The sequence below is a fragment of the Seriola lalandi genome, unplaced genomic scaffold (assembly GCF_002814215.2).
Source record: "Seriola lalandi dorsalis isolate HSWRI2012SDOR001 ecotype SW California unplaced genomic scaffold, Sedor1 jcf7180002054544, whole genome shotgun sequence".
Classification (NCBI taxonomy): domain Eukaryota; kingdom Metazoa; phylum Chordata; class Actinopteri; order Carangiformes; family Carangidae; genus Seriola; species Seriola lalandi.
In genome coordinates, this window is record NW_019525097.1 from 3,639,186 (window position 1) to 3,665,453 (window position 26,268).

The 26,268-nt window shown below is 40.8% G+C and overlaps 2 protein-coding genes across 2 annotated transcripts in view; one reads left to right on the forward strand and one right to left on the reverse strand.

The window, feature by feature from the left end:
- Positions 1–22,742, forward strand: part of LOC111661404 (regulator of G protein signaling 6-like) — an 81,072-nt gene extending 58,330 nt beyond the window's left edge. Inside the window, exons 3-18 of the mRNA XM_023414953.2 lie at positions 1,357–1,453; positions 3,409–3,459; positions 4,117–4,223; positions 7,029–7,080; positions 8,677–8,741; positions 9,004–9,080; positions 9,965–10,046; positions 10,192–10,266; positions 10,632–10,733; positions 11,023–11,084; positions 13,999–14,109; positions 15,026–15,151; positions 18,373–18,559; positions 19,827–19,916; positions 20,455–20,508; positions 21,370–22,742. Coding sequence (XP_023270721.1) covers positions 1,357–1,453; positions 3,409–3,459; positions 4,117–4,223; positions 7,029–7,080; positions 8,677–8,741; positions 9,004–9,080; positions 9,965–10,046; positions 10,192–10,266; positions 10,632–10,733; positions 11,023–11,084; positions 13,999–14,109; positions 15,026–15,151; positions 18,373–18,559; positions 19,827–19,916; positions 20,455–20,508; positions 21,370–21,420 — 1,389 coding nt within the window. The 3' untranslated portion in view covers positions 21,421–22,742. The remainder of the gene's footprint in view (positions 1–1,356; positions 1,454–3,408; positions 3,460–4,116; positions 4,224–7,028; positions 7,081–8,676; positions 8,742–9,003; positions 9,081–9,964; positions 10,047–10,191; positions 10,267–10,631; positions 10,734–11,022; positions 11,085–13,998; positions 14,110–15,025; positions 15,152–18,372; positions 18,560–19,826; positions 19,917–20,454; positions 20,509–21,369) is intronic.
- Positions 22,743–22,760: 18 nt separating this feature from the next.
- Positions 22,761–26,268, reverse strand: part of lama2 (laminin, alpha 2) — a 180,881-nt gene continuing 177,373 nt past the window's right edge. Inside the window, exons 71-74 of the mRNA XM_087176271.1 lie at positions 26,109–26,240; positions 25,796–25,926; positions 25,276–25,495; positions 22,761–25,059 (exon numbers count right to left, since the gene is read on the reverse strand). Coding sequence (XP_087032397.1) covers positions 24,899–25,059; positions 25,276–25,495; positions 25,796–25,926; positions 26,109–26,240 — 644 coding nt within the window. The 3' untranslated portion in view covers positions 22,761–24,898. The remainder of the gene's footprint in view (positions 25,060–25,275; positions 25,496–25,795; positions 25,927–26,108; positions 26,241–26,268) is intronic.

Below are 26,268 nucleotides of genomic sequence, written 5' to 3' on the forward strand. Positions count from 1 at the left end.
TAGGAGCTAGTGGTCTGTGCATGTATGACTGTGAGTGTGCACATAATGTTCTCTCTATAATGTGTTTTTTTTTCTTTTTTGTACCACTTCTTTAATGTGATCACTTTAAAGGTCCAGGTGTAAAAAAAAAAAACACACACACACATGTAGCCATTTCTCTCTCCTTCTTTCTCTCTGCTCTGGATTGGGTTCAGGGTTTATATATAGCTTCTGAGTTGTTTGGTAGTTTCTGTCTCCAAAGCGACCAACTTCTCACTTCCCACTCTCTGACGCAAACAAAAAAGCATCTGTGCAGAGAGGGGGTGTCAACATTGCAATCAAAACAAAAGTAAATCAAACTCCAATCTGATGATTTCAGTGTAAAGTGGGCAGAGTGCTTTATTTAACACTTTATCTGTACAGGTGTGACAATGGGCCAAAGACATGCGCTGTCCTGTGGAATCTCACTTCCTGCTTGTTTCACATGATTTAATGCTGCTGTAGATACTTTTATAGACATTATGACTATAGTAACAATATATAGGGATCGAATTAAACTTAGTGTATTTTGCAGCTTGAAAGCTCTCATGAAATGGTATTATTACTCCCTTTATGTGACACATTTTCTTTGAAAAGAGATGAAGTTTGATTTGAAAGGACGGGCAGAAAGGTTGGATTTAAATCAGATTTTATTAGTTGCATTTTTAGTTACACCAGCTAGTGCAGAATAATCTTGTCATTGAAAATGAACTGCACTTTTTCAGGAAGTTCAAGTGGCCACTTCATAGCACGCATACACATTCGAATTTCATGGGCAAATTAATTAAATGCTTTGGTGCATCAGAAACTCTGAAAGCCCTGTTTCTGCGCTGAAATAATAGCGACCTTGTTCTGTTTTGTAAACCATCCAGCAGATTGTATGCTGAAGTACACACACAAGCTGTGTCTAATTTCACAGACAGCACAGGCAGCTTGTGTAAGTGCCATCTCCATAGGCTGAAGGGAAGTGAGCTGAACCTGCATCCTCTTCTCTAAATGAGAAGGACAAAAGATGATTCACCGCAGTATCATCACAAGTGTCTTACAACTACAAAGGAGGCAGTGGTTGAAGCAAATGATTAGCCCTATAACTGCAGACTGTGAAACAGGCAGCCTCTGTATTGAGACAAATTGCAGCAATAAAATACAGAGTAGAAACCGGCAGATTAAAAGTAATGTGGTGATGGTTTATTGATATCAAAATGCTAAATATAGGCCATTCAGTCAATCCTTGCTTCAAATAGAACTTTCAGATTGATCAAACTTTTAGACCGTCTCTCCTTTTTCCTCTCTGACTCTGTCCCTCTTTCTCTCCTCTTTGCCCGTCTCCCTCTGCAGATTGAAGACATTGTCACTCGCATCCAGGATGAGACAGAGGGGGTTCCCATCAGAACTGTCAAAAGCTTCATGACCAAAATCCCCAGCGTTGTCACAGGTAAGAAATGGAGAGAGGAAGACGTCAGAGGCTGACAGTGACAGAGCCTGCAGTCTGTACACATTAAGTGCGTCAGTGATGTGAGTGGCTGGTGAAAAGAGATGAGAGAAAGACAGAAGGAGACCGTGGAAAATGCTGAGATGCATCACCCTGAGATCCTCATGTTTCTGGAGAGCTGGAAAGATGACTCATTGTTTCCAGGGTAAAGTGTACAGGAAGTGTTACACTTGGGTTTTTGTACAGATTAAACAAATGAGATATAACTTGTTTATTAGTGAGTTTTAGAGGTGCTGGTTAACAGATTTTGTCACTGTGTCTCCCCCTGTTTCTAGTCTTTATGCTTTGCTAAGATAACCAGCTGCTGGTTGTAGCTTCTTATTGATTGAACAGATGTGGTATCGATTTGCTCATCCAACTCTCAGCTAGAACGTGAATAAAAGTCTTTCCCAAAATGTGCAACTATTCCCTCAGTTAAATCATGAATTTGAGAGGCGCCCCTTCAGTTAATCAGTTTCTGCTTTATTTCAGAACTTTACCTGAAGAAAGTTCAGCAACCGGTAATTAGCCTGTTTCATTTTACCACATTCTGTGGGTAAGCCCCAGAGCCATGGTGAATAGTGATCACAATTGTGATAGTGTTGGAGAAAAGTACAAGCTAGATCTCCAGCTGAGTCACACCCTAACACACGAAAACACAGCGGGTTTTGTGGCTGCATTTCATTGTGGTTGTGTCAAGGCTGCTGGTTTTTTTTTCTCTGCAATGGATCACTGGAGGATAGGTGAACAGCTGGAGGGAGAGTGAGCGGACAACATATGATTAAATGTGTGGAAAAGAAGGTGCAAGTGTGGAAAACAGAATGAGTAATGCTGTCCTCCTACTGTCAAGGTGCCCTTAAGCAAGGCAATCAAGCCCCGACTACTTCAATAAAGCTGGGACTGTAGGGGGTCAATGTGTGCAACTATCTCACTGGGAAAACACACAGTCAAACTTTGGAAATAAACTTTGTAATAAATAAAGATTTGAAATAGAAAAATGAAATGAAAAATGGACGCAAAATGAAAACAATTGTTAGCAAGTTGAAGGTAAGCTGTTGAAGGATGGATGTTACCGCAGCCACCTTGCCTGCTGGCTGTAGTTGCTTCACTTGATAACCCAAATCACTTTAACAGGCTGGAGCCGCAGTGGGAGGCTTTGACACACCCCATAGAAATGATGGAAACAAAGGAAGGCTATTATCATTCTTCTTTTTTTTCCGTCTTGCACTTATGGAAAATGCATTACCCCAATATGCCATAAGCAGAGCGTATCAATAAACACAATTACTACAGCAGCGGATGGATGTGCAGAGCAGCAGCTCAAATCTTTGCAGCTGAGTGCCGGGGGCCAGGAAACTTAATGAATGATGGAGAATTAAACACCACCTCCCTCAGGGCTCAGACAAAGCAGAGGGGGAGCACAGATAAGATTATACTCTATCTCCACAGCAAAAAAGAAGCTTTTTAGGGAGGTTTACCATCATACTTATTACAGAAAATAATGTCAGGTCTCTAAATATTACTCTCCTGAGTATCAGTGGCTTGAGATCATCTTCATTTTCAGGAGGTAAAGACTTTACTTGGATCATTATTTCATCTTGAAGACGAGAGCTTGATATGAAACAGTCAAAAAGTTATTATTTCTTCATCAGATCTTCTTGTTTTGAAATTATTCATTGAAAAACATATCAGCCAGTGAATTAGTTTAATTGTTTGTTGTTACACTTTTTGTTCGATTTGAAAGGGAGACGTGATGGAAAAGACTTTCCATGTTTAAATTTAGCGTTAAAAGTGTGGCTCAAAAAGTAGTAATGAAAGTACTGAATTTTCTCCTGTTTTTTGGTTTTTTTTTTAAATCACACCCCATCTCCCCAGCATTTCTCTGTAACACTCATGTGTCTCTCTCTGACCTGATTTAGGTGCAGATATTGTTCAGTGGCTGATGAAGAGTCTGTCCATCGAGGATCCAGGTAAGTTTTGAAAAATTATGCCTGACTTGACTGTGCTGTACTGAATGTAATGACTTTGTTTAAAGGCCACAGCCTCCTGTGAGAGCAGAAGTCATGGAACTACAGGATGTTACTAACAAAAAGACATGCAAATACACATATCACAGACATACATTTTTACCATTTTAGAAACACAAACTGAATTGAACAAAAGATATTTGCAGTTAGCCTTCACTTGAACAGACTTTACTTATAACAAAAAAAAACAAAACAAAAAAAACATAGTGGCTAGTATTTGCTATGGATTGGTTCAGTTGGCCTGACCTGAGGCATGGTGGTGGGAGAGCAGTGTTTATTGTTGGTACAGTAGCCCACAGCGTGGACACTGAGTCAATCTTTGAGTCATGGTACATGATACAACAGGCTATTTAAATATATGGTAAACTGTGATCAATAACGTTATATGCAGCAAATGTTTGACCTTTTAATGATGTAAAGATGGGAAATCTGTAAATCTTCATTGTTACAACATTTTTATAGAAGTATAGTTTGATTTCGTGGTCCTGATATTTTGACTATATAGTCAATTCCATCCATATAGATATTGCATTAGAAATAATATGTGGAGTGCTGAGGAACCCGCTGTGATCTGCACTCCTTGTTCTTTCCCTTTCGCAGCTGAGGCCATGCACATCGGGAGTCTCATCGCAGCTCAGGGTTACTTCTTCCCTATCTCAGACCATGTCCTCTCCCTCAAGGACGATAGCACTTTCTACCGCTTTCAGGTGAGCAAGAGCATCAAGTGGTAAAAGAATGAACAAATCAGCTCGACTCTATATTTAAGTTACTTCAAGACTGATACTCGATGCATGACCAACTAAGTTCTGTGAAATTTTAGGTTCTCAATGTCTAGGGTTAATCTCAAAGGTTGGTGTCTCATGGTATCATGGTCAGGTTTAGGGTCACATAGTCTGTTGAGAAACCAGAAAGGGGTAATTGACAATTGGTTCAACTTCTCTTTATAGCCACCTGATACTGAGTTGAGTATCCCCCCCCCCCCCAACCCTATAGGGATAAGTGATATGGATAATGAATGAACGTTATAATTGTCATTAAAGGTGCCCAGGCCACATGAGCTTAGAAGACGTTACGTTACATTCTGAGGCAAGAGAAAAAAAAAAGAAAGGAAGCTAATACATGGACATTTTTCTAACACATTATTACATTCAAAAACATTATATCATGTACTGTAATCTACATTCATCTGTGATATCAAGCAGAATGGGATGCCAGCAGAATATGAAATGCATTTAATTATCAAGCTCATAAATCATCCAGTATGAAGTCACTGCTGAGAGTATCAAGTTCTACATTTTGTGACAGCAGATTGGATTTGGTGAGACATCTGCTGAGTTATAGCACTAAAGAGGAGAGTATTTACTTTACACTTACGTGCAGTATCATAACAGCATTCCAGATTCTCATTGTGTAGAGCAATCAACAGAAAGATGGATGGGAAAATGTCCTGTTTGTGACAGGAAAAAATATTGTGGCAAAGTTCCAGAAACACTGACAGACCTGAATACAAAATATGTAAAACTGTCATGCTAGCAGCGTTGCTCTATGTTGGTCGGTTCAACATTTTGGTGTGTGTTATGATGAATTGTAAGAACTTTGTTGATCCCTGACTTTTCATCTAGAGCCAGCATCATGGTGAAATTTTGAATTCTCCAAAACTTTGGTTTATCACCAAACACCTACAAAAAAGATTTATATTAGCCTCACCTGGAAGTAGCAAAAGTTGGCAAATAACATGGTGAGCATGACAAATATTATACCTGCTAAACATCAGCATTTTAGTGTTGCCATTGTGAGCGCGTTAGTTAGCATTTAGCTCAAAGCACTGTACAAAGCCTCACAAAGCTGCTGGCATAGACTCTGTATGAAGTTTTTTGAGTCTGAGCTTTGAAGGGTTGCTCCAGGAGATTTTAGCCAGGGAAAACAGTTTGACAAATAACTAAAACTCACAATTTTTGAGTCAGTGTTTGTAAGCATACACTGTATAAAAAAAAAAAAATCTTTCAAGTAATACCACTGTAAACAGATTACAGCGCAATACTTTTTTTTTTTTGACTAAGTGGAAATTGCTCTGTGCCTTTAGTAACAGACCTAAGCTCAAACTAATCCCTTCTTCATCCTACATTGGGGTAAAAAAGTCCAGCAAGGTTAATCTGGGGGTGCTTACTTTCATAAAGACCCCAATCAGCTGTTAAAGATCACTTGTTCCGTTATAGAATTACACACCAATCTTGATCTTGGTGACAAAAGGCCCTGTCCACTGTCTACAGCTTCCTCAGTACTATGATGGGATCCTGGGATCCTATTAAAAATGAATGGTGATCTGTTAAAATATTCATCAAGCGAGTGAGGGGTTCAGGCTGAGTAGGCGGGCACCAAAAGCCCGACAGAGACATAGTGTAGTGGAGTAGTACACTAGAATTAAAGTCTCGTCAAGGGACTAAAAAGAAAGCAAAGTGTGCTGACATTTCACTCCTCCTTCACTGGTCATAGATAAAAGACTGGCATTAAAGTCACAGATTAATTATGCCAGGCTGCTTTATCCCGACTTCCCTAATTAAAAAGAGGAAACAATGTTTTCAAATTCCTCAGTGGGGAACAGTGGGGTGGTATGTTACGAGATTAGAATGATCTCTGGGTGAATAGGAAGGAAGACGACATAACACAGACTTGTTGGAGCTGAGTCTTCACCAGAGCTGGAGGAGCATTTTAATTAAACCAGACGGCAGTGCACATTGCCGTGCTTTGACCTTGGTTCTCCTCCTTCAAAGTGAAGTGGAAGAGACGACAAGAGGAGGAGGGAGAGGAGGAGGAAGAGGAGGAGGGCTGTCTGCCATAAGCTTCATAAAAATAATCAGTATTCATTAGCATTTAATTTTTCAAGCAGAGCAAGACAAAGAGGAACACAGAGGGAAAATCAAAACAATTAAATACTATGTAATATCTCTCCTCATTGAAACAACTAAAGATGGTTTTAAAACTGTGATACAAGACCGTGTGAGCTATGTCAAATAACAGTCCTATCAGCATCTGTTCTTTGCCTGCTGGCTTTACTGTTCTGCTTTCACATTGTTTATTTTTGCAGCTTTCACCGCCTCTCGTTTTATTGTGTTGCTGCTGCGCTCCAACTCCTCTGCAACACCCCAGGACGCCTCTTTCCTGGTGGAAAAGTTTCAGGAGTCAGCTGCTCTGAATCCGTTCAGTCATGATAATAAAAATGTTTTGATTGCTCACGTAATGGTGCAAGGCAATCATGTGCACTGCTGTGTCTCAGAGGCAAAACAACAGTCTGGTAAAGGTCATCGCCATCACTCCAGTTTTGTCAAAAAGTTTGGAAAGGACACGTTTGCGCGCACAGTTTTGACTTTTCAATTTTTTCTTTTTATTACAGATTTTAGTCTTTGAAATTCAGCCAATATGATGCATCATCACTATTTTGTTTGTGTAGTTGAAATATAAATCATTGGTTGATCTACTTTCTACTCTCACCTTTTCACTTTGTTCCCCCTCAGGCACCGTATTTCTGGCCGTCCAACTGTTGGGAGCCTGAAAACACTGACTACGGTGAGAATCTTAAGGGGATGCATTGACATTTTGTGTGTGTGTGTGTGTTCCCCTTTTTTTATTTTTTTAAACCAATTATTTTGGGAAAGCTCTATGTAGGAAACATTTAATTTGTGTTATAGCTGGTGAGTGAAAAACATGTCCTCCATTGTCCTCCATTATTCGTCAGGTCCTCAGATTCAGATTAAAATGCTTCTAATCCATTACCTTCTATAAAATGTGCTGGTGCAGTGAGTCTGTAGATCTAAATCAGAACCAGTCTTTACGAGGCATTACACAGAGCGCAGAGTACACCAGAATCATCAGAATACAAATAAACAGCAACAGCAGCTGTAGGGTTTATACCTCTGTATATGGATTCTATCAGTCCAGCCCTAACCTGGTCCCAGAACAACATTTTTGTTTTCTCCAGTTCCTGTATCATCAAACATCAAATAGAAAAGAAATAAAAAAGTAAATGTATTCTTGTGTAGATGTAAGTGAATATTTTTAGCTTGGCTTTAGAGCTCAACTCCCATAGTGTTAATCTTTTATACAGGAATAACTATATAACTATACAGAATATGTAATTATCTCAGTTTGTACGGTACATGCACAGATTTACAGAGACAAATAGATAAAGGTATGAAATGTGGCAACCAATTAGATATTTCATAGCACAGGGCTCGATCAATAGTTTTGTTTGTATGTGACCTATACTGACATTTAACTTTATAAACCTGTGGATGTCAGCCAGTCATGCTGTTGATGTTTGATATGCCTGAACATTTGATACTTGATCACACCCACAAAAACTGTGTGGAATACACAATTAAATTTCACATATTTACTGAAACGAGCAATTATAGTTTTGTAACTTCTCATCGAAAGATTCAATACATAGCAAAGTTTGTTTTTAAAAAGGCCCAGCTGCTAGCAGTGAAATGATTTCATCGATGCTGGGGTTCAGAGAAGAGTTGTAGCATCCCATAATGACTTGAATTATATTTTAGAGATTTTGTTTTTATGTTAATTCGCTAAAATCATTTATAGGAAATTTGGAGGCAGTTTTAATCTTGCATCGGAATGACAGACACTGCCACTAACAATTAAAACTACTATATAGATGTAACTATAGAATGTAAATGCACACAATGGCTTCACCACAAATGGAATCAAAAACAGGGCTGATTAAAAAAGTGAAATCTTTACTACAAGATTTGTCATGGAAATAATGAACTTTACAAGAGTAGTTATTAAAATCTGACCTGGCAGTGTATACACAGTTTGTATCAGGCTGTAGCACAACTTCCGCTGTGGAGAGGAACAGTCAACAGGATTAGTTGATCACAGTTCCACTTCCTGCCCTTCATCCTGCCACAGAGGCAGTCATGGCTGGAGTTTAGAGCTCAGTGCCTCTTCACACTCCACCTCATAATCCTAAAGCAACAGATAGGGGGACAGGGCCTCTGAAACTGATTGTCCTCTCATACCATGGGAGGTGAGGAGAGGTGAGGCGGGCACATAGAGGGATGGGAGATGCATGGATGAGTGGATGAATGGGGGCAGGGAAATGTGTATACTGATAAATCCTCTCTGTCTGTCTCTCTCTATCAGCTATCTACCTGTGCAAGCGGACCATGCAGAATAAGACCAGGCTGGAGCTGGCAGATTATGAGGCGGTGAGTGCTTGACTGTTCCTCTAAGCTATTACTTCTTAGTATCGATCTGTGTGTCACGCTTGGGGCAGAGAAACACAACCTCTTAAAGGTCAGACTCGTGTGTGTCTGGGATGATATGCGATCGAAATTGCATCTCCGGAAGGATGTTCTTTAAAACTGTGGAATGTCTGGAAAATTTCATTGTGTTTAGCCTTAGTATTATTTATTCCTTGGGGAGTTTGGATCGTAACACGTCCCCGTGTCTCTATCTGGTCGCTGACAGGAGAACCTAGCCAGGTTGCAGAGAGCCTTTGCCAGGAAGTGGGAGTTTATCTACATGCAGGCTGAGGCCCAGGTCAAGTAAGTGTGCTCTGTTACCATGGCAACACATGCAACTACAATGCACGCAGTGATGTCATTCACACCTAGGGTAAAAGATAAAAAGTGCAGTATAATCTCATGTTAAAGTGAGGAAAAAAAACCCATTAAGACCCCTGCATGATTTTTGTGCTAACTGCATGCAGATACTGAGTCCTCCTGTGTGTTTCTAACATGGTCACACAGAACAGTATTCTTGTCGTCATATCGCCTTATCAACTGTGGCTGAAGTATGTAAAGCAAACATTAAGATGTATATTGGCAGTGGTCATAGAAGCATTAAGACGATTAGGTAAATAATACACATTGTTACATTTATTGTTGTACATTGTTAAATGACCAAACATTATATTACTAGATTAGCACTGACTGATGTTTTACAAGATCTTTTGTTTTGTATGTAAAATTGTGATCTGAAAAGTAGCACATTCATATATTTCCTTCTGAAAGTACCTCCAGACTATACTTTGCTACAGTACTTCAGTAAATGTACTTGGTTACTTTCATTTCTGGGAATGTGGCTCTGTCAAGATTCTTCCACATAAAGATACTGTTGTGGATGCAGGTTTGTTCCCTTCAGCAACACCAAACAGTCAGCGCTGCACAATGGGACGATGTGCTTGCTGTAGATTTGTCCACTGGTTGCAAGCGGTGCACACACACACTCAGAAGATGGCGCACAGACAGGAGCGGGGACCGTGCCAAACCCCTTGAGCACGTATTGTTAAAACTGATTGAACGACTTTATCATCTCTAGTCGATCTCTCCCTCTCTTTCTTATCCTTCCATCTCGATTCAACCGCTACATCTAATGCCGACGTCAGAAAAGCCACAAGATATCTCACACTGACTGATCTCATCCGCAGGATCGACAGGAAGAAGGATAAAACTGAGAGGAAGATCCTTGACAGCCAGGAGAGAGCCTTCTGGGATGTCCACAGACCTGTGGTAAGCCTGTGCATGTGAGATTATAGACGCCCACCTCATCTTCCATCCACATTCTGTGTCTCCTCTGTCTTTCCACAGCTCTGTTTGGGTTCACTGTAAAGTATTTCCGAGATTCCTAAAATGTGCTTTTGTTTTGCTTTACCAGCCAGGATGTGTAAACACCACAGAGATGGACATCAGAAAATGCAGACGCATGAAGAACCCTCACAGAATTAAGAAGGTAGGAGCTGATGACATTTTTAAGTTGAAGCTACATTTTTAAGTAGTTTTGTAAAACCTTCAGTCACTGGTATCTGTTTCCAAGAATGTTTACATGGAAAAATACTGAAACAGAAATTAGATATTAAAAAAAATAGATCACTTTAATATTAGAAATGTTAATAATATAATCACAGCACTGTTTCTTAATGAGACTTATTTTCATTTCTCATTTAGTTAAATGTGTCCCTTTAATTTGACAACACAATGCTTCCTTTGCAGTTATTTTCAAGCCTTTTCTGCACTGTAAGAAAAATAATAAGTGCATGCTCTTTCTCTCTATTACTTCTCCTACCTATCCTCTCTCATCATGTTCAAACGGTCCAGTCGGTGTACGGTGTGGCGGAGGAGGGAACACAGTCTCAGAGTCCCATACACACTCCCTCGCACCAGTACAGAAAAGACACCAAGGAGGATGTGGAGAAAGAGGTAAAAAAAAAAAAAGAAAAAATTCTCCAAATGTTGATGTTGTTGTTCCTTTTTTTTCTTTGCTGTGCACCTCCAGCATTTGATTTCCTTCCAGATAAGATTGGCAGCCTGTACACTGCATATGCACTTTGTGCTGCCAGGTCAAATTTGACAAGAAATCTAGGCTACTGTATCACTTTTTTAGCACAACGGCCATAAAACCGGAAGATAGCAACATTAGCAATGTCTGAAATTGAAGCTGCCAACCAACTCATAGGTGGTAAACAAACACTGTCATCTCCTGTTCCAGATCTTGTTCCTGAACACCCAGCTCGACCGTCACTGTATGAAGATGTCTAAGGTGGCTGAAAGGTACAGGAAACTCACTTCTCGGCCGCACTGAAAATACTGCACATCCTGAAGAGCATGTCTAATTTTTATCTCATCATCTGCACATTACGTTAGCTGATAAAGGGACACCGGCTTTCCCCATAAAGGCCTACTTTTCCATCTTCTCACATCCCGTCTACTGTGTCTGTAGTAGAACAGTGGCAGATGGAGGTAGTTTGGTTTTGACTTCTCTATCTGAACCTGTGGTGTTTTTCAGTTTGGCATTTAGAAGCAGACTGTAGGTATGAAAAAAGACAAGTGATACTGCTGTGTTGTCTGAGGGTGAATTGTTTGCTGCCGTACGTCACCTCCGCTTGCATGTCCCGGTGTGTTTCTCTCATCCATGTGGAACCTCATTGAAAAACAGGAGAATAACAGCAGCTCCACCTCATCTAATACAATAAAATGGAGTCAAGCATTCCAAGATAAAATGGTTGAAATGAGGCGATAAGATGCAGATAGATATATATATATATATTAGAGTATATGTATCAGTGAGCACTGGAAATCTTATTTTATTGAAAAAATCTGCCAGTGCACTGAGAGCCTTCATAATAGAAAGTGACTTGTTTGAAGGAATCCAGGAAATGAGGCTCTGTAACGTAAAACAAGGGAGTGTTATTGCACCATTTGAGAACATTTAAGTTTAAAGACGATATTACAAAATGCCCCAAAACAAGTTAATTTACATTAGAAACAATATTTTTCACTTTTTTTAAGGTAATAAAAATTATTTTTCAGAATGTAAGTGTGGGCTGGAGAGGGGACAAGCTCAAAAGATTGCATAAGGAATGGGGCCAAAAGCTGGCGTTCCTGTCACTCTCAGAAATTGAACATTATAAGTTTAAAAAATGTTCCATTTAGTGTAGGACTGTTATGTTCAATTGCATTAAGTCACACAGGTGTTTTTGTTATTTTGTCCCCTGTCCTGTATGAGTTCCCATCCCCTCTCCTCTTCGCGTGGCTGACCCACTTTGGTGTTTGCCTCCCCGACAGTCCCGTCCTCTGCTCAGTCAGTCAGGAAAGCCATTAATTTCCCAGCAGAGCAGAAAAACTGTGATTACTACTGGCTGTTCGCTCGCTCTGCCTACACGACCCTTTAACCTCCTGTCTCCACGCATGGAGCTGAGTTTAATTGGTGCTCCACGGAGCGGAAAGTTTGGGGCATTAACCCAAACCTTGCAAGAGACAACATGACAAACAACATCAGTCATGTCAGGTGCTTCGCAACATTCAAAACATCTAGTGGAGCGGCTCTTCCAGTAAGACGAAACATGTCGTAAATGTGATGATTGAATCACTACAGGTAGAAAATCACTTCCTGCAGAGGTTTGTTAATGCTCGGGTTATTTTTATTTTAGTGCCTGAGTTGGTCTCGGCAGTCTCAACAGTGTATCATAAAACTCATGTATATATATGTGGGCACTTGCAAAGTCTTGTAGACAGTAAAAGAGCTGATATGCACACGGGGAAAGAAGCCTGATGATGTTCACTGTACAGTCAAAGGCTCTCACAGGCGGATGCTTCACTTCCTGTTACATTCTGCTCTGTGGGTTGGAAGCCGCAAACTAACCAAAGTACAAAGCTTTGAAGATAATGAGGAAGTCTTATTTGTTGTCTAAATCTGGTAACATCATTTCTTGAAGCATTTATTTTGCTCATACGTCTATATTTGTTTGGGCTTATTCACTTCTTTCTCGATGCTCTTAAATCTTGAATGTAGCTCAAAAGTGATTAAAGCGTGATTTTATTTTGTGCTCGCAGACACAACTTCCTTGCTATTAAATTTATGCATAATTCAGAAAGCGCTGCACGTGAACACCCAAACAAACTCAGCACAGTGCAGTTTGTAACGGCCGCTCTTCATGCTGCTGCTCTTCGTTGTGCTGATACCTCTCTTGTCTTGTGCGCGGCTGTTGCAAACATTGCGCCGATCCGACAGGACTTTACAAGGGGGTTGTTTGTCGACTCTGTCTGGTCTAATGATGTAAATGTACGCTCTGCTCCCTGGGATTTATCCATAGTGTTTGTCTGACCTCCTCTATGTAACTGAGTATGAGATCGCTTTAGTTTCTTGGTCAAGCGATCAGTCTGTTTCCATGGCTGCTGGTTTGCAAACATTTGTAACTGGGTTGTATTTGTTAAACGCTCTGTAGGCCTCGCACAAAGCTTCTGGGTGTCTCTATAGATCCAGATGTGGCAATGGTTACCCCATCACTCTCCTTAATGTGTTTGCACCTAAAAAGCAAAATAGTCTAAGCTCTCAGTCATTATGTTCATATTCTCAAGTGCAATGACATGTAAATCAAATGCTCCTGGATTTTATTTGATGTCCTGCCTCAGAGGGAAGTGTTGAGCAGATTTGAATTTTGCTCTCCGCTGAGCAACTTGAAGATGTCATGAAGTGACACGCTCAGTCAGTTTATAACACATTTGCTGTGATAAAAGGTGTTTTTCACAGAGTTTGTTGGGGCTCAGACGTGTCATAGTTGCAGTCCAGATACTCTCTGGAGGATTTCTACAGTGGCTAACATGGTGTGGATCAGAAACCACACAGTGTTATAATAGATTCTTGTATTAAAGTGAGCACTACAGCGTTTTCCGAGTGCTGCTGTTGTCGATGGCGTCTGCTTCACTGAGTCTCTCACTTCTTGTTTATCTCAGATTATTAAAGAGAAGAAGGAGGTTCACATCTGAGCTTTGGTGATTTTGATCAGAACAGATGTTCCTGCTTAACTATTTGTTTTTTTTCATAATTTACTTCTGAAAACTGTCAAGTCACATTCACAAGTAAACAGAGGAAATATTGATCTCACTGAGCAAATGATCAAAATGTCACTATTAAACTCCAGCTATGCCCTCACCCTCCTCTGTCCCCTGTGTGTGTGTGTGTCAGTCTGATATCCTACACTGAGCAGTACATGGAGTATGACCCGTTTGTGACTGCACCAGAACCGTCCAACCCCTGGACCAATGACGATCCTTCCTTCTGGGACCTGGAGGCCAGGTACAGAACCAGAAACCCACAGCAGTTTCACTTTCACAGCCCGAGAACATTTCAAGTCCATTTTTGTGAATGATTTAACTGGCAGTTCATATACAGGGTTTCTGTGTTTTAACATAACATACATACATGGCTTGAAAGTCTGTTGGGAAAGATTCATTTTTACTTTTTTTTAAACTTTATTTTATTGCTTCTAAAAGTTGTATTTTCTAAAAAAAAAAAAAAAACTAAAAAAAAAGAAAAAATGAAGAAATCTACTAGTGTGGCAAGACCTTGTCGACCTGTTTTTATTACAAATCAACTTGCTCGAAGAATTTAACAGAAATGAGTGTTCGTATGTTGAACCTACACAGAATAAAGCAGATGGCTGCAATAATAAGAACTGATTTAACAGCACTGGATATTTACAGGTAATTACTTTGAGTGATTGGCCATTTACCGAAGTGGCAAAGGAAATTCACAGTCAATTCAAATCAAATAACCCACCTAAGTTTATGTATAACAGACAAATGTGAAATTACCAATTGCCCATTGAAGTGTTATCAAAAGATATGAAAGTAATGAACTGAAGTATTATCTCTCAGAGAGGGCGCTCGCAGCTCTTAACAAGTTGCACTATGCTCTGAACTCCTGCTTTGTCTGAATTATGCAGGAATTAATAAGAGCAGACGTATAATCATTGTGCTTAATGTGTCTTAATAATTCAGCTGAATTGATTAATGGCAGGAGAGGAGGAGAAAATATTCCCCACAGAGAAAAACATTTGGAGGAAAATTGTCATAATGCGCAGCTTTCAAGACACCAACATCAAATCAACATCTGCCCCTTTTCAATGTCTTATTCCCTCCCTGTAATTTAGTCTCAAATCTCTCTCTGGGATGTTTATACTCTCTCTCCATCCTCCTCCCATCTCTTCCAGTAAGGAGCCCAGTCAGCAGAGGGTGAAGAAGTGGGGTTTCTCTCTGGAGGAGGCCCTGAAAGACCCCGCAGGACAGGAGCTCTTCCTCAAGTTCCTGGAGTCAGAGTTCAGCTCAGAAAACCTGCGGTGAGCACGCACGATGCTTCACTAATTATCTCCAACATTGTTATCTGAGAACATAACGCCTCCGGCCACAGCTATCGCCGGCGTGGAGGCGCCGCGTTCTCAGACTGTCTGTCCGACCGTCCCGTTCCCGTGAACACGATATCTCAGGAACACCTTGAGGGGAATTTCTTCATATTAGGCACAAACATTCACTTGGACCCAAGGGTGAACTGATTTAGAATTTGGTAGTCAGAGTTCAAAGGGCAAAGGTCGAGGCCACTGTCACCTCACTAAATCGGTTTTGGTCATAACTGAACTTTGCAACTTGGTTGGTGCAGGCATTCAACCGCAAAGTCTTAAGGTTTTTGCCAGTTCATGAAAACTTTAACGTTTGCTGCTGTGAACATGCTGTGCTTCGAAGAGGTAGTTTGTCGTGGCTGTAACTCAGGAAGTAGAACGGGTCATCCACTGAAAACAAGGTCGGCGGTTCAATTCCCAACTCCTCCAGTCCACACGTCAAAGTGTCCTTGGGCAAGATACTGAACCCCAAACTGCCCCTGATGGCTGTTCCCTCAGAGTGTGTGTGTGTGTGTGTGTGTGTGTGTGTGTGTGTGTGTGTGTGTGTGTGTGTGTGTGTGTGATATATATGAAGGTGTGAGTGAGTGGGTGAATGTGAGTATTTGTATTGTAAAGTGCTTTGGGTGGTCTATAACACTAGAAGAAGTACAGTCCATTTAACATTTGTGAATAATTAGAAACAAAGTATTTTTTAAAGGAAAGTTTCCTCTGCATTTTAAGACAGACACATGTTCAAAAAAGCAGCGACTGTTCTCTGAACGCCACGTTTGCTGACACATGATTCTGTGCTCTTACAGCTGTAATTGCAGCACTGTGCATTTTCACTTGTGGTTCTGTGAGGCGAATAGAACAGTTATTCAAAAGCTTTCACTGCTCTGAAAATAGCCAGAAAAACACTGATTTCTCTTTGGCATCCCTATTATTCCAGCCTACAACTTCAACCCACTTGCACACCACAGACACAGGAGGAACTATTACAAATGAAGGTTTTCCAGTTCCCAGTTGTTTGGAGGGTACCTGAGATGGAAACCTTGAATACACAAAGAAAAGAAGGACAATTTAAAAAAAAAAAAAAAAAAAAAAAAAAAAAAACAAGAGTAGGAAACATGATGCTGATAAGCTGTATTGATGCAAAGATTATCTTTTCACCTGGAGGTGTAATTACTTTTCTGAGTTTTGAAAAGCAAGATACATATTTAACTGGTTTCTTTTGAAGGATGTTTATCCCAAGTAAGAAATTTACATGCTGGAAATTTTCACAACAATGGCTGAAAAAAAGGATAAACTACTGAAAATGTGAATAAAAAAGATTTATGAAAAGAAAATAGATAGAATGCAGCTTCAGTGATTCCTGTTGGAAAACTGGGTAATAAAAGAGAAGTACAGAGTAATACAAGTACGATTCAAGAAGAAAAATACAAGTTAAGCTAAGCTAAGCATCTATTGGCTGTGGTTTAATATTTACTATACAGGCATGACATTGGTATCAATCTTCTTATGCAACTCTCTGTAAGAAAGCTAATAAGCCTATTTCCCGAAATGTCAAACTGTTCCTTTAAATCTCAAAGCGCAGCTAACATCCAGTGGACTGTACTCTGCACCGCTAACATCCAGTCAATACTATAAACTGCTAGTTTCACATGACTCTGTGTCAGATTTGGACCTGTAGTCATCCATCCCATCATCCTTTTACCTCCTCCTCATCCTCCACTAGAAAATCAATCACCGCTCCACTATATGAGATACATCCCCCAAAACAGCACATACACACACTCGCACACATTCAAACACGTCCAGGCCCCCGGCAACCAAAAATAACACACACAGGTAGCAAACAGCAACAGCATGGCTAACCACCTATATCCCATGAATCAACAGTGGAGGGAAGTACCTTGCAGCTGTTAGAGCCTCTCTAAATGTGCAAGTGTGTGTTGTGTTGATTTAATGAGGTCGTTGTTGTTTATTGATCCACATATAAATATATTAAATTCATCCTTCATTTAGACGTACAGATTCATGCTGTCAGGACAGAAAGACCTCACAGTCTGTGAGAGAAAACACACACACACACACACACACACACACACACACATACATACATACATGCACATGTATATGAGGAAGCATATACACCTTTATCACTCCTCACCTCTGCTTTCCTTTTCCTTTTAATTGCTTTTGGTTTCATGAGGGAGCTTGTGGGATAGCACTGCAGAGACTGAGTGACACTGAGTGCAGAATAGCTAGAGTGAGAGAGACAGCGACGCCCCAGAGGTGTTTCTCTCTATATTGCTGAACCAGTCCACAGATCAATATAGATACAAACTAATATTGGAGGCAGTCAGCCAGTGGCTCGCTGCTGCCTCTGGTGCTTAACACAGTGTAAGACCTGCCTCCGTGCAGGACTACAGTCTGAGCATGCCCCAGTGAAATGTCTAAAATGAAAGCCTTAAAATGTTAAACTTGACCAGAGGAAGTCCCTTTTTCACGAGTCACACTTCATGTCTTTGAAGAGTCGCCATTTCTTATACTGCACCTAAACAGCTTCAGATTGAAATTGACTATTTTTAAATGTTTTTCCCCTTTTTGTCTGCTCGCTCAGTCTTTAAAAAAAATCCAATCACCGTTAAAAAGTTTCACATTTTAAATCCTGATTTTGCTCTGGAGCTTGCAGTTCTGTTTCTGTTCCTTTCATTTACTGTCTTTCTCTCCTGTGTATTACTTCAAGCAGGAAAGCCAGAATCCTCAAGTGTGTATAATTAGTTGCATTGTTTTAATTCCACTACAGTTTGTTTGCTATAAAAAAAAAAAAGTATAACAATTCATTAATTCTCTCATTAATTTTTTTCAAAATTGTATTCCTCTCAAAATGAGTGAAACAACAAGGAATGGACAGCGACAAAATCTCAGTAATGATGAAATTCCAATTGTTTGTCATTTTAAAGACACAATCATCAATGTATTTTTAGAAATGGGTTAGGGAAGATTTTGACACTATCTTAGGATAAAAGATGATTAATATCTGTATCCAGTGTGAAAGTATTCAATCTCTCGGTCTCTCATCTCTCACCGACAAATAACTTGTGTTCACGTGGACCACATTGTTTGGACACGAGTCAAATCATGACTGTATCTGAAGCGCTTTATGATTTCTACTGTTTCAGGTTCTGGTTGGCGGTGCAGGACCTGAAGAGGATGCCCCAGCAGGAAGTTGCACAGGGGGCAGAGAACATCTGGGCAGAGTTCCTGGCAGAGGGAGCACCCAGCACCATCAACCTGGACTCCCACAGCTACGAACGCACCAGCCAGAACCTGAAAGACCCGGGGCGATACAGCTATGAGGACGCACAGGTGGGGAAAATACAAGACACAGGAGGAAAGAGAGAAGGAATAGAAATGTATCGCACTGGCTGACTGCCTTGTTTAATAAGTTATATATCTGCAACTGGTATTTATAAATTACATTGAAACAAGACGGCGAGAAAAAAAATCAATGTACTTAAATGCCGTACAGAATCCCTTATGGCGATTCAAGAGCCAAACCTCCTTATTCACACCTGTCAGCTGAAAGGTTAGCCTGTCTAAGCTAAAGGGAAATTCACTAATACACATAAATAATACACCTGCTGCATTTTAATGTACAGAATTCACCGGCTACAGCTAAAGCGACCCTCACACCTACTGGCAGCTGATCACACAGGGAGATGGAATACAAGTTGAATACAATAAAGAGGGTTGTCGTCAATAATTTGCATCACAATTCTGACATTATACATTATATTTGTACTAGCTATTGAACTGTCCTCCCCTATTATTTATCCACCCATCCGTCCATTTGTTATCTCATCCTGCAGTGGGTAGGGGGGGGGGGGGGGGGGGGGCACACCCGGGACAGATTGCACTTATTATTGGTCAGATTTTGGTTGGTAATATTATTCAACATAACGGTCGGTAATAGTGTGTAAGGCACAGAAGATGGGAGAGAGCTGGGCATAAAACCTGAGATAAAAGGAAAAGAACATTTATGCATCAAGAATTCCTCTCCGCATACAACACGCTCCTAATAAATACTTTTTCTTATTGAGGTCAAAGATTAGTTGGAAATATAATGACAAATCTCCTCTGCTGCGGGGCCTAATCTCAGTGCCAGTCACAGCGCTTATATCTCCCTTTTTTAATTTACATCTCTTCAGGTGATCAGTGTCAGCGCTGCCTCCATCCTGCACCGCTGCGTTTGTCTTTCTTAACACACTGCACCGGTATCGGCTAATGGGTTTATATTGTGTGGTGATTTCTGGAGAATACGCCTCGCTGGGTGATGGATAAGGTTGGGGGGGGGGGGAGTGCTGGGATGGTTGGTGTCTATCAAATTTCCTCTCCTGTTACACGCTTAAAAGGGAAGAGTTAAGTAAAGAGTAGATTTCGCCTGTCACTTAGTTGGCAGCGAGCTACAACCATCTTTCTCCCTCTGCGACAGTCTCGTTTAGTTTACTCTGCCTGAGTTTGCAAACTGGTGCATATCATCAGCACAGAAGAGCCATATTCTGTATTAACCCCAACTCCCCCTCACCCCCTTTTCTTTCTCTTCGTGTCTCTCGATTTCACCCTTTCAATTCAGGACCACATCTACAAACTGATGAAAAGTGACAGCTATACTCGCTTCCTGCGCTCCAACGTGTACCAGGACCTGCTGATGGCAAGGAAGAAAGTATGTGTGTGTGTGTGTGTGTGTTTCTGTTTTGTCATCAACCCACAGGTCAACTTCTGTGACAGTATTATATATGAAGGAAGTGCTAGCATGCAGCAGTGGCAAAGCAGGAACCGAAGGTTACTCGCCAAGGTCACTTGGTAAACAGGCGTCAGTGAGGCATCTTAAAATGAAGGAAAATGTGGAGGATAGTGGTTTCTTGCCTTGAAGCGGGGACTGGTGAGGTTGGAGCATGCCACTGTATATGATAACGTCACACTTAATTCTCTACAAACTTCATTGTTTTCACATTAGTTAAATCTCTTTGACTTTCAACCATTTTTCACTTTAAGATGAAAAACCACATTATTGCAATTTTTTCCAAGCAGCCACAGCGATTACACGGAGCTGTTATGTGTGGAGGAAAAAAGAAAAGAAAAGATTTTGCCAACGATCTTGTAAACTGACCGTTAAAAATGAGCAGATTTGTCAGACGCATTTGAATATGTTAGTTCTGAACACTCCTCCCTCTCTCTCCTGTTTCCCTTTGACTCCTCAGCCTGAAACGGAGCAGGGCCGACGCACCTCCCTGGAGAAGTTCACTCGCAGTGTGGTGAGTGTCCCGCTGCGTCCGCTTTTCACTCTTAAAACAGCATTCATTAAAGTGAGATGAATTATAACACACATCTGTTTCATGTCCCCAACAAAGAGTAGAAAGAACAATTAGTGACTCAGTTCTTCTTCTTTGAAAAAGTACTTGCGAAAGTTTTAATGTAATTTGTGCCTGAGCTCAGTAATTCAAGCATGTCCACTGATACTGCACTTTGGCTCCTTCCCTGAGGAGACATGTTCTTTTTCTTGATATTGGTCTTAGGAAATGATCTGGTGATTAGTTGACTGAGGAGAACAAGTTGTTCACTGCAGTAATTAATGTGTCCTGCTGTGTAACTGTGAACAAAGACTTGCTTGCAGGATAAATGAATAAAGGAAGGTTTGACAATGTGAAATTCGAGCTAAATAAGGGGATCAAGGCGCTCCTCTGCTTTACACTGTTGGCTTTGGATTTTTGGAGTCTGCTCTGTTTATGCTTTGAAACAGTGACAGGTGTTATTTCTTTCACCCAAACACCTGAAGCCTTTGGTGTACACAGACCTGCAGCCATAACAGACCAAACAAGGCGTCTCCCAGTAGACACACTCTGAGCATGAAGGATTAGGATCAATAAATAAATGTTATGTAAGTCTCACCAGCTTGTAGTCAACAATGGCATTTCCTTATCATATCACTGCTTTCTTTGTTCATTTACTGGCTATTATCTGTTAATGTGTGCTAACTGTCCCTCGCTCGGGTCGCTCTCCTCGCTCAGTTTTCCCTCCCACACTGCTCTTTCTAAATCCTCAGGAAAGCCTTTAAGTTGATGGCATTTAAACAGCTGTCACCCTCACCTCCCTCGCTCTCCCTGTTTCCCTCCCAGGGCAAGTCACTGACGGGCAAACGACTGACGGGCCTCATGCAGTCATCCTGACAAGGCCTGGATCAAGAGTAGGAGGAACCATACCCAGAAGAGCTGCTTACACCTGGGGCGCAGGCGGAAAAGGACCCTGGGGTGTTCGGGTGTGGCTGCGGGAGGCGAGTGAGGGCGTCAAACGGAGCCCAGACTGCTGGACCGGACCGCCACCACGTTTGAAAACTCCCCTCAGATTAGTTCAAGAGGACCGACAGCATGCAATAAGTCACCAGACCTGACACCAGGACAGTGCTGTCGCAGTGTAGACGATAAACAATTCTTCTCTTCTTAGGAGGTTTCTACTCAAAAGCCTGCACCTTAGCGGGCCCTGTTGTTTCTCTCTATCTATCTACACTCATGTTAATACGGTAGCTGAAGAGGCTCTCACTTTACTTTCAGTGATATAAACATGGAATGCTCGAATGCCTAGACTGATGTCAAAAAGAGACTTAAATTACTGCTGTAGCTAGCTGTTTTATCTCACATCGTTTACTAGGATGATATAAGGGAAAAGGAGGGCTTTACAGTAAACATCTGCACTCTCCAACTGAACTTCTGCTCACTCTTCACATGGAAGGCAAGTCTGCTCGCTTTGTCGGTGAACCAGGTGGAGAAGTGCACCAACTTCTTAGTAAATGAGCTTTTTGATCAATCTACTCACACGGGGTGACACAAGATTAACAACCTCTGGGTGTCCAGTGTTGGTGTAGTTTGTTTCAATGTGTGTTCACACTTCATATAATAATCATATAAACTAATGTATGTTTTTATGCTTATTACAGACTGATTAAACCTACAGATGAAAGCTTGTATATTTTCTCCTGTAAGCACCTTGAGCCACCTCGACCTGCTCTGGTACAGTAGATCTTTCCTGGAACACAGGTAAAAAAAAAATGTTTTTTTGTAACTATATTGTTTTCAATCACGCTGAAAAGATGAACAGTGCCATCAGCACAAACTGTAGAAGTCATCACCAGAAAATCGAAACAAGCGTCACTGCATTTCTTAGATTATCTCACATGCTGTAAGAAAAAACACAATTACCACTGCCTCTGTAAGCACATTGTCTATTTATAGCAAAGCATTTCTCAAAGCCTTGTAAAAAAAAAAAAAGTGCACCAGACAGACGTGTGATCTTGTCACTAAAAGGTACGGACAGGTTGATAATTTTACCAAAAACGGGTGTTTTACTTTAAAGCGAGTTGATGTAACATTAGGTTTTCTTCTATCTTCTAAACATTCCACTTCAGGCAGCCACAATGAGGTTTAGTGGGCTGACCTAACCATTCTTCACCTTTATGTAAAGAGGACTATGATAATAAAAGAGGAATGCACAATAAAGAGAGGGACTTGGCCCATTATTTCATTTGTGTCCATTTAATTTCTCCAGGAGCTGCAAAGAAATTCACCTTTTACATCACACCAAATGGATAAATGTCATGTTTCCTGGGGTAATGGGACCAAACACCAGCTGCACTTTGAATGCAGTTCCAACAATCAGGTACAGCTTTGCTCTTTCTAGTCACATACTGCCCTCTAGTGCATTTGGAATGAAAATGCTGGTAAATGTCTCGAGAACGACCTTCTTGTGTTAATTATTAAAGATTATACAGAAGAAAAGTCAAACTAAAGCAGGATAACAGTTATATATAATAATCAAATGAATACTGGTAACTAATATCTATCAATCTAAGTCACCCAGATCCCAAAAATTAATTGAATGAAGTCCAGTGTGGTCAACTTCAGTTACTGATGCTGTGAACATCAACTGGAAACTCTTTTAGGGACTCCAGCAGTGGACAGTTGTAATCTGATTATTCAGTCTCTCTGTCATGGTGGTTGAGCTGATAGAAGCTGTGAACGCTGTCGCAGCAGCACCACCACCTAGTGGAACTGTGAGGCGTCTGTTCAGTCTTTATCTTAGCAATTATAAATCGTATCATATTAATCTTATCATGCAAATATCAATATTTATTCCAAATTGTCATACAAGTCTATCCTTATGGTTCAGTTTGGGATCTCTGCAGTTTAAAAAAAGGACAGGACAATCTGTGTGATGCTATCAAGAATATATTTCAGAAACAGCTGCTTATGTATTTTCAGCCACACCATGCAGAATTAGCCATTAAGTGTCCAACAGAAACCTTGTGCCTTCAACTTGCCACCTTAACATTACTGAACAGAAATACAAGCTCCAGCTTGTGTGGAAATTTCCCATTATAATCAATCAAATCTACTGACAATAAATTGTGGAATGTTGAAGAAAGCTTGAACCTGTAGAAATTGAAATTGCTCTCATTATCTACTCACCGTCATGTCAGTGTAGCATACAGCTATTACCAGGCATAGTTTTTCCCCATCATTGGATAATTCAGTATGTTCTGCATATAATTACTTAGATAAATGAGTAATAAAATAAATACTGGAAATGTGGACCACAGCTCTTCTGGCTTTAGAGCCGCTGGATGTGTAAACCTTGATCACTGTGGAAAATAAGACCAACTTCATATATGGTTTTTCTTGACATGAAGGTGAGAAGGTAATGACTGCACAATTTCTGTGTTAACTATCTAAAAAAGGGAACAAGGTTTATGAAGGACAAATGTAGAAAAATCACACAAAGATATAGATTGAAAATATTCACTTGTTTCCAGAGAAACTTGTGTAACAGGGATGGAAATATAAATGTATGACTCCACATACCCTGTTCTACCTCTTCAAGAGGGACTTCACTGAAAAACAATGTTAATGTTCACATAATTACACATTTCCCAGAATAAAATTATTTAATACTGTTAGAACCTGCAACCACAGCACAGGTCTTAATACTATTATCTGCCTTCACTTGAAGACAGTAAACAAACTGTAAAACATTTTAAAACGCTGTGAGACCTCAGTTTGTAGCCATTATAGATTTATTGACCAGTCTTACACTGTACAAAAAAATACAGGGTCTCATACTGAACGTGTGTGGGGATGAATTTTATGCAGAATAATGTTTTATTGTCTTGCTCTTTGAACGTCGCAGTATTGCATGTTGGTAGCTTAAAAACAGCAGCAAGATGTAGATGTTTGAAATTCAAGTAAATTTTCATTTATATAGCACCGAATCATGAGAGAAGTTATCTCAAAGCACTCTTCAAATAGAGCAGGTCTAGAGCGCACTCTTTCTAAAATAAATTCCTATGTGTCTTTGTCAGCTTGCTGTAAAATAAAAAGAAATTTCAAAAATCTGCCTCATACCCACTGTAGACCCAAAGATTTAAAAACATCTTCTGACATTACTACTGCTTACTGAGCTTCCATAGGAATGCACACATTTCACCATTTGGATTGATAACAGGGAGATAGGATGGGATTATTTTTGGATAAAAATCTGCCTGTTGCAGCTTCAAAGACCAAAGATGTTGCCAAAATGCTGGACTTTATAGACCTGTGTAGCTCCTTGGAGAAGTATTAGGGAGAAACAACAAAGGAGGAGGCTGTGTGGTACCAGTTAGGCGGCTACAGCAGGACAGGAGAGAGGCTGGACTCCTTTGATCTCCAGAGCCTTGTTGAACTGCACATCCATGGTCTTAGAAGCCTTGGTGATCTTCAGGTTCCTCATACAACCTCTAAAGGAAGTGCTGGTAGAGAGAGCTGCCTGTCGAACTCCACCTGAAAGTAAGAGATACAAATGTCTTATGGCACAGTGTGTCTCTGTATGAGCAGTTATATACAAAATGTGGCTGCTCCCCTGGATAGTTTTTGCTGTGTATGTTTTTGATTTTATTACACTAACATATTACAATTCTCACATATGAATGGATGTAAAATTAATTTTACGCTTGTATAAGTATTGTTTCAAGGACGTGTGTTAGAAGGAGGTCATACTGGGATATCCTCCGACGTAAATGGGGTCGTTGGTGTCGCAGGTGTTGGAGCGTGCGTTTGGACTCTCCGCTTGGCTCTGCTTGCCGTCCACCACCAGCTCCACCCTGTGGCGAAGTTTGTTGGCAGTGATGGCGTGCCACTGGCCATCGCAGAAGCCCTCTCCCTCAGGCGTGTGTTCTGCTGTGATTCGTCCGGCTCCGTTGTCAACATGGAAGAACAGCTACAGGGAGGAGAGGGAACATGGAAATGGAAAAATTGTTTATATACAGTTAATAGTTAGATGAGGAGATCGATACTACTTTTGCATCTTTCCGTTAAAACGACAGAGCCATGCTAGCTGCTTCCCTGTTCCCGCTCTATGAGCTCATCACTAGACAGGTCAGATGTTTTATACTGAGCTAACCAGCTGCTGGCTGTAGCTTCATGGTTCAAGTGACGAACATAAGTGGAATTGATCTTCTCATCTAACTCTCCACCACAAAGAAAATGTCAAACTATTCCTTCAAACGTTATTTTGTACCGTGCCCTGGACGATCTCTAGTCCGAGTCCATCGCTGGCTTGGTTACTGACGGCCAAAAGCACTCCATTGGTTTTGCTGGTTCTGAACTCTAATGCGATCGACACATCTAGACCCACTCTGTAGGAAGAGACTAGATAAAGAAGGAAAGATGCAGAGGGATTATATTCACCTTCATAACAAGATGGTTGAACCAGAACCAGATGGTTCAAATGGTAGTGATACCCACAACAGGCTGACAACGTTTCACAAATGATGTTTAGATCACACAGAAAATCGACAGCATGCAGGAGCCCTGCCAATGTGTTATCTCACCTGCTTTCAGGAAACCAGTGCCGTCAAAGAAGGTGCCCGTCTCAGTGGCAACAAAGCAGCTTCCTACCATGTGACTGGAAGTGGGTGTGGTCATGTCCAGTTTAAAGTCTTCAATGACAGCCTCAGGGCGACCTAGGAAAAGACAGGAAGAACAGTGACT